The sequence below is a fragment of the Triticum urartu genome, unplaced genomic scaffold (assembly GCF_003073215.2).
Source record: "Triticum urartu cultivar G1812 unplaced genomic scaffold, Tu2.1 TuUngrouped_contig_4227, whole genome shotgun sequence".
NCBI lineage: Eukaryota > Viridiplantae > Streptophyta > Magnoliopsida > Poales > Poaceae > Triticum > Triticum urartu.
In genome coordinates this window covers 7,170-15,121 of record NW_024114798.1, presented here as the reverse complement: position 1 = coordinate 15,121, position 7,952 = coordinate 7,170, and the positions used below count along the sequence as shown (strand labels likewise).

At 47.7% G+C, this 7,952-nt stretch overlaps 2 protein-coding genes across 2 annotated transcripts; one reads left to right on the top strand and one right to left on the bottom strand.

The window, feature by feature from the left end:
- The first annotated feature begins 2,285 nt into the window (after positions 1-2,285).
- On the top strand, positions 2,286-4,499 carry LOC125527525 (MADS-box transcription factor 4-like). Its single transcript, XM_048692034.1, has 7 exons — positions 2,286-2,742; positions 2,900-2,966; positions 3,060-3,121; positions 3,232-3,331; positions 3,438-3,467; positions 3,608-3,652; positions 4,095-4,499. The coding sequence occupies exons 1-7, from the start codon at positions 2,555-2,557 to the stop codon at positions 4,227-4,229; spliced, it is 627 nt and encodes a 208-aa protein (XP_048547991.1). The 5' UTR covers positions 2,286-2,554; the 3' UTR covers positions 4,230-4,499.
- LOC125527524 (probable receptor-like protein kinase At1g11050) lies at positions 4,493-6,005 on the bottom strand (the record flags this gene model as incomplete). The annotated part of the gene is given in 1 exon segment (XM_048692033.1): positions 4,493-6,005. A coding segment is annotated over 1 exon segment (1,388 nt), but the record flags the coding sequence as incomplete, so codon positions are not given.
- Positions 6,006-7,952: the final 1,947 nt, after the last annotated feature.

Here is a 7,952-nt window from a genome sequence, read left to right as displayed (position 1 = left end):
GCCCGCCGCAGCCGCCGTGGAGGTACGCAGCAAGACCGGAGATTAAGAACAATAAAGAAGGAGCCTGCAGTGGAAGAATAAAGGCCAATGAAGGGCACATACGCAGAGGCAGATGTGCAGAGGAAGCTCGCCGGCAGGACGGAGGAAGGCGGCGGCGCATCACGGGGAAGTAACGATGGCGCATCACGGACCGGGGACCCTAACGACGGCGGCATCGTAGGGAGAAGGGATAGCGCTGCCAACACATAGCCTGGCCCATGCGAGTGTGTTTCGACTGCACGTGGGCCTTCCTGGCCCGATTACGGACAGAAACGAGCGCTCGCTCTACGAAGCAGCAGCCCGCGAAACGGCTTTCGCGGCGCGTGAACCACCCAAGGACGACCGAGCTGATCTACAGCGTACGTTGGAAGGATCCGACGACTGAGACGCTCGAAACGCTATGAAGACTTGTAGGTGGCTACGTTATACTGTTTCTCAATAATATGGGGACCTGGAAAGGCCGTGTGACCATTCAATGGATAGGGAGCCTCTTTTTTTCGGATGATGGGGAGGGAGCCTTTGATCACATTGATTGATTGATGCACTCTTGTCCCTCTCGCTTCCTTTTTTCCCGTTGGCAAAGAGAAACGGACATGAGAGCCACCTACAAATTGTGCTTAACTTTTGTGTTGATTCTCCAATAGAAATCCGTGGAAAGCCCATTCTTAAAAAAACAAGGAAATGACCACGATACTCATAATTCCTGTGGGAAGATTTTTTTTTTTACACAAAGAGATAAGAGCATCTACAGCGGGACTTGACAAATCCGACCCTCAAACGCGTTCGGACGCGTCCGCGGGAACTGACTGGGCACTCCTCAAATGTGGCGCCGCACATCCACATACAGCAAATTCTGATCCTTAAATCCATGCATGTCAATCAAACGATACAACCGTCTGAATGCCAAAGTTCGAAAGAAAGCAAAGCAAATCATAATTCAACAAACCGGACATGACAAAATGAAATCAATGACCGAGCATGACGGGTGGCGTCGGATCACTGGCTGGGCGCCTGCTCCTGCTCGTCCTGCTCTGCCTGCATCCGAGCCGCAGCCACCCTCGCCGCCTCGTACTTCCTACAGTCGTTGATCTTCATCTTCTTGTCCACAAGCCACTTCTTCGCATGCTCATTCAAGAGGGACTCGTCCGCCAACATGATCCTCGCATCTTCCACGTCCCGTTCGAGTTGCAACCTCTCTTTCTCAAGCTCTATGTCACCAGATGTCTTGGCCTTCTCGAGCTCCCATTTGATCGCAGCTTGTTGCTTCTCGAACTCGATCTTCTGCCTCTCAATTTCCAGCTTCTTCTCCGCCCTTTTCCGGTCCCACTTCATCCTTTCCTTTTGCGCATTCAACATAGGGTTGACCTTTCCTCCTTCTTGTTCTCCCTCATCGAAAAAATGCCCGTCCATATGAACGAAATTTTGGTAGCCGCGACATCATGGACGGCATGTGCCTTCTCCCACTTGATCATGTTCGACAAAAACGCCTCCTACATGATTATGGTTTGCAAGTATTCATCATGAGCGAAATGAACTAATGGTTTGTGCTAAAATCTGATCGGACAAGAGCAAAAAAAAACGCACGGACTCTTGTTCGGTCATTCCGTTAAACGTGTCAAGGGCAGCCCGGGCACTGCCGGAGCCCGTGCTCATCCGCGCCCGAACGAGCTGCGGCAAGTCACACACGTCGACCGCCGACATCTGCATGGGCGAAAAGCTGTCCGGAATGGCCCAGCCGGCAATCGATTTTATTCCATCATACTAATTTCCTGTAAAATGATCCTTGTTCAAGTAGCAATTTCATTCCATCATCATACAAGCATCGTCTTAAAAATCGTCGGACCTGTATCACTGCTCCCACAAGATTACTGCCTAGGACCACGGTATATGTGGTAAGCAATTTCCGAATGGAAATTAAATTATAATGATTTAGGTTGTTAGCTCTACTTTTGAAAAGTATATAATCCACTAAAAAAGTACATAATCCAAGAAAAAAATTACTGCCAAAGAGAAGGGTAAAAAGGGAATCTATGAATGAACCATAATAAAGGAAGAGAGGACGCTCCCCGCAAAAATAAAGGGGAAAGGGATGAAATGAAAGGCAAAAAAGAGGAGGGAAATAGAGAGAGACATGGGAGAGCGCGTGAAGTGTCCGCCGATCAAACGGGAGCCCCCTCCCCTCCAACGCAAGCGAGCGAGCCAGGGTCAGCTAAAATCCAACCGCAACGAACCGAAGCAGAGCACGCGAGCAGTTTCCATTTCCGGCCATCCGACCCTGGGGCGAGCCGAAAGTCCCCTCACCTCCATTCCCTCCATGGCAGCCACCCTCCTTTACTCCCCCCAACCTCCCCCCGGCCATGGCATTCACGCCCGCCCATAAAGATCGCCACCACCACAGGTCGCTGCCGCTCCCAGCCGTCCACACTCCACAGAGACAAGGGAGGAGGAGTCTTCCGGGTCTTGGGTGCTCCTGGGTCCTCTTTCTTTCTTCTCGGCGAGCGAGGAGCTTGTTGGGATGGGGCGCGGCAAGATCGAGATCAAGAGGATCGAGAACTCGTCCAACCGCCAGGTGACCTTCGCCAAGCGCCGGGCCGGGCTGGTGAAGAAGGCCCGCGAGATCGGCGTGCTCTGCGACGCCGAGGTCGGCGTCGTCATCTTCTCCAGCGCCGGCAAGCTCTACGACTTCTGGACGCCCAAGACCACGTAACTTGTTCTCCCCTTCCTCCCTCTCTCACCCTTTATTGTGCTTCTAGCCAAGGGCTCTGTTTCTTCTTCTTCTTCTTCTTCTTCTTCTTCTTCTTCTTCTTCTTCTTTTTAAGCCGGTCACGAAGCTGCTAACTTTGCCTTTGCTGTCTGTCAGGCTACCGAGGATCTTGGAGAAGTACCAGACCAACTCCGGCAAGATCCTGTGGGACGAGAAGCACAAGGTTCTTGCCTGATCTACCTCAGCGGTTTCTTTCAGCACACATCCAATAAACATGTTCAGAGTCTGAAAGCCCTGGAGATGTTTTGTTTTTCAGAGCATCAGCGCAGAGATCGACAGGGTGAAGAAGGAGAACGACAACATGCAGATCGAGCTCAGGCAAGTGTTGTTCCATCCAGCTTTGATTTTTTCTCTCTTTCCAATTCTACCTGCGGCTCTTCAATGTTTGTATGAGTATGACTCATTGCGGCAGCTGATTGACGGTGCAGGCATATGAAAGGCGAGGATGTGAACTCCCTGCAGCCCAAGGAACTGATCGCCATCGAGGAAGCTCTCACGAACGGCCAGACCAACCTCAGGGACAAGATGGTAATGCATGCTGGGTGTACAAAATTCAGAGCTTGCAAGTGTTTCATCTTTGTTTTGTGGAATATTGTTGTCTGTCTCTGATGTTGGTGCCGTCTCCTTGTTGCAGATGGACCACTGGAAGATGCACAGGAGGAATGTATGGGCCCTAAATTTACCACTGCTCTTTGCATTTCCTTCTGTACACCATGGGAGTTTCTTGAAGAAGAATTTGCAAAGATCTGCTTTTTATTGGCAAAGAAAATTCTGATCATGCTCCTCCTTTGTGATTTACCGCAGGAGAAGATGCTGGAGGAGGAGCACAAGCTGCTGGCTCTGAGGATGGTAATTCTTGAGCACTTCCTTGCTTTCTTCAGTCTAGAATTAATCACCCTGCGGAACTGCAGACATGCATCATCTTTTGCCAACTAGTGAAATGGAGCATAATCATATCCTCCAAGGGCATTATCTTGGTTTCAGTAAAGTGTTGCTAATGCAGTTAGACCACTGATCAGTACTTAATGTGGCTGATCAGAGTCATCTACTCAGCAACCAAATAACTCGCCACTACAATAGTTCCTTGCTGCATTATTTTTCAAAACAGCATGCCTGTCTTCATACCCTGCAAACCGAATCACCTCTACCCAGTCCAATTGAATAACTGAAACTGTAATAACATAATTCACTGCATAGGTTAAAATTTCAGTGAATGGTAACCGCACTTTCTGCTTTACTGGTAAGTAACCCAAAAGCTGAGAAATCGCTGAAGTTCTCCTCTTGTTTCCAGCACCAGCAGGACGACCTGAGCAGCGGCATGAGGGAGATGGAGCTCGGGTACCATCAGGGTAGGGATTTCACTTCCCAGATGCCGTTCACCTTCCGGCTGCAGCCCAGCCACCCCAACTTGCAGGAAGACAAGTAGGCCACCGAATCCTGCCACGGCCTGTGTCAACTGAAGCTCCTCTACCTGCAGGCCACAACTGCCAGCTTCAATTTCCTTGTGCAACCTTAAAAATGTATCTTCCTTTTCATGTCTGGCTTGATGAACTTAACAGCGCTAGTTGGTTCCCAGCACATAACTTTAACTAAGACAGTTCCTGTCCCTGTCAAGATGCTTGTATAATTGCTGCCTATCCTGGTTACAGTGTGGCTTGAATGTTAGTGATGATGGCCAAGGTGCCAAAGTAACAAAGTTTGATGTGAATGCCATTTTGGGCATTTGAATGCCTCATTCAGAAAGTCAATACAATCAAGAGGTAATGACACACAACTCTGAACTTCAGTTGACCAGAACAAACACAAGAATTACATCACCTAAGCATGTCCCCATTATCCATTAAAGGGCCGCTGATAGCCGGGGAAGCGCTGAAGTTGCTCCCAGCTTCGCTGAACATCAAAAAGTTGTGCCCAAATGGCAGCGGCCGATCTGGTATCTCTGGTATGTCCATGTCCCCCTCAAGCATCTTCACCGCCTCTGTGATGGTCGGTCGGAGCGCGACCATCACATGAGCGCACAGGATTCCAACAAGAACAAACCTTTCGATGGCATCACCTCTTGGGCTCTCGCACGTCGACAGTGCATCGTCGAGCACCTCCCTTGACTGGCCAGCCTTGATGAGCGTCCACGCCCAGTCGGTGATCAGCACTGGCCCATTCGAAGCCGTCATGTCAAGCACATGCCGCCCGCTCAATATCTCAAGCACCAGAACGCCGAAGCTATAGACGTCGCTCTTCTCTGTCAATTGTCCATAGAGCGCGTACTCCGGCGCCAGGTAGCCATGTGTGCCGGCAACCCGCGTCGTGAGGTGAGACTGCCCTTCTCGGCTCCTCCTGGCTAGCCCGAAGTCCGCCACGCGTGCCCGCATCTCATTGTCGAGCAATATGTTGGTCGCCTTGATGTCCCTGTGATAGATCGCAGGCTTGACACCATAATGCAGATATTCCAGCCCCTTTGCCACATCCATTATTATGTTCCGGCGTTGTGCCCATGTCAATGCCGCCCGCTTGCTGCTTCCTACTCTGTCCTGGAAGATGAACTCCTCGAGCGATCCATTGGGCATGAAGTCGTACACCAGGAACATCTGCTTACCTTCCTCTATGTCGTCGTCGACAATGCAACAGCCACGCAGCGGCACCAGGTTCCGGTGCCGGAGGTGGCTGATGATCTCCACCTCGTTGGTGAACTCCTCGTCACCGCCGTCCATTTCTGGGTTGAGCATCTTCTTGACAGCAACCACAGACCCATCCGCGAGCACGCCGCGGTAGACAACTCCGAACCCACCGCGGCCGATGAGGTTTCGGTCCGCGAAGTTGTCCGTCCCCTTGGACAGCTCGGCGATGTCGAAGAGTATTGAGCCGGTGTTGGGCCTTAGGTGCGGACGCCGGTCCTCCGACCCCTCCTCAGGGATGGTGTGGTTCCTCTTCTTCTTCTTGGCGTGCCTTGTCTTTCTCCAGACAAAGAATGCGAGGGCCGACAGGGCGAGGATGAAGGCGATTGGGATGGTGGTGGCGTAGATGGCTGCGTTGTTGGACTTGGAGCGCTGGGAGGGAGGGGTGGACAGGCCGAGGCCGAGGATGCAATGGGCGGCGGTGGGGGAGGTGGGTCCCTCGGCGCTGGAGATGCCGGCGGCGTACATGACGGTGAGGTAGAAGCAGTTCTGCTGCGACTCGGCCGTGGCGTTGGCGCTGGCGGCGATGAAAGAGAGGATCGGAAGGCATCCCCTCTTTCGTCTTCGTTCATCGGTAACTTTACTTGGAGCTATATTTTTATTCACCACATGATATGTGTTTTGCTTGGAGCGTCAATTTATTTTGTTAGGATTTGCTTTCTGTTATTTAGAACAATGTTTTGCATATTTTATTTCAATAAAAGTGGCATTGATAGCCTTTACTATGCCTATGTTACAAGTATACATGTTGCTGTTTGAAAACAGAAAGTTTACCGCTGTTGCAATAATTCCCTAGAAAAGTCAGAATGTGATAAAATGTTGAAACCTTTTGCATATTAAGCTCTGATAAATTTACTACAGTGGGAATTTTCTTTCATAATTTTTGGAGCTAGGGAAGTATGGATGTTGCAGCATTCTTTACAGACTGTCCTGTTTAGGTAGATTGCTGTTATGTTTGCATTGTTTGCATATGTTTGCTTCTTTAATGATTCTATTTGAGGATAGGACTATTAAATATGAAGAGGCATTTAGTATGCAATGTTTAATAATAATTTTAGTGATTTTCTACAGTAGAGTATGATAAGGTTTTGCAATGGTTTATACTAACTTATCTCACGAGTTCTTGTTGAAGTTTTGTGTGGATGAAGCTTTTGAGATTTAGGGAGACCATGATATGAGAGGAATTAAGGAGACACAAAAGCTCAAGCTTGGGGATGCCCCGGTTGGCATCCCACCTTTCTTCTTCAACAAACTATCGGTTAGTATCGGTTGATCCTAAGTTTTTGCTTCTTCACATGATGTTTTCCATTCTTAGAATCTCATTTTCTTTTGCTTTGCTTGCTGTTTGAATATAATACCAAGATCTGAAATTATTAAATGTTAGAGAGTCTTCACATAGTTTCATAATTATTCAACTACTCATTGATCTTCACTTATATCTTTCAGAGTAGTTGGTCATTTGCTCTAGTGTTTCACTTATATCCTTTTAGAGCATGGTGGTAGTTTTATTTTGAAGAAATAGATGAACTCCCATGCTTCACTTATATTATTTTGAGAGTCTTAAATATCATGGTAATTTGCTTAAAATCCTAATATGCTAGGTATTCAAGAATAATAAAATTCTCTTATGAGTGTGTTGAATACTAAGAGAAGTTTGATACTTGATGAATTGTTTTGAGATATGAGATGGTGATATTAGAGTCATGCTAGTTGAGTAGTTGTGAATTTGAGAAATACTTGTGTTGAAGTTTGTGATTCCCGTAGCATGCACGTATGGTGAACCGTTATGTGACGAAGTCGGAGCATGATTTATTTATTGATTGTCTTCCTTATGAGTGGCGGTCGGGGACGAGCGATGGTCTTTTCCTACCAATCTATCCCCCTAGGAGCATGTGCGTAATACTTTGATTTGATAACCTATAGATTTTTGCAATAAGTATATGAGTTCTTTATGACTAATGTTGAGTCCATGGATCATATGCACTCTCACCCTTCCACCTTTGCTAGCCTCTCTAATACCGCGCACCTTTCGCCGGTATCATACACCCACCATATACCTCCCTCAAAAACGCCACCATACCTAACTATTATGGCATTTCCATAGCCATTCCGAGATATATTGCCATGCAACTTTCCACCGTTCCGTTTATTATGACACGCTTCATCATTGTCATATTGCTTAGCATGATCATGTAGTTGACATAGTATTTGCGGCAAAGCCACCGTTCATAATTCTTTCATACTTGTCACTCATGCATCATTGCACATACCGGTACACCGCCGGAGGCATTCATATAGAGTCATACTTTGTTCTAGTACCAAGTTGTAATCATCGAGTTGTAAATAAATAGAAGTGTCATGATCATCATTAATAGAGCATTGTCCCAAAAAAAGGCCAAATAAAAAAAGGGAAGGCCAAATAAAAAAAGGAGAAAAGCCGTAAAAAAGGAAAGGCCAAATAAAAAATATAAAAAATA

What these genes read in the sequence shown, in the direction of transcription:
- LOC125527525 (XM_048692034.1), top strand. Translation starts at nt 2,555, where the DNA reads ATGGGGCGCGGCAAGATCGAGATCAAGAGGATCGAGAACTCGTCCAAC. An exon ending in AACATGCAGATCGAGCTCAG is followed by an intron (nt 3,122 to 3,231) that starts GCAAGTGTTGTT and finishes TTGACGGTGCAG; the next exon opens with GCATATGAAAGGCGAGGATG. An exon ending in AGCTGCTGGCTCTGAGGATG is followed by an intron (nt 3,653 to 4,094) that starts GTAATTCTTGAG and finishes TCTTGTTTCCAG; the next exon opens with CACCAGCAGGACGACCTGAG.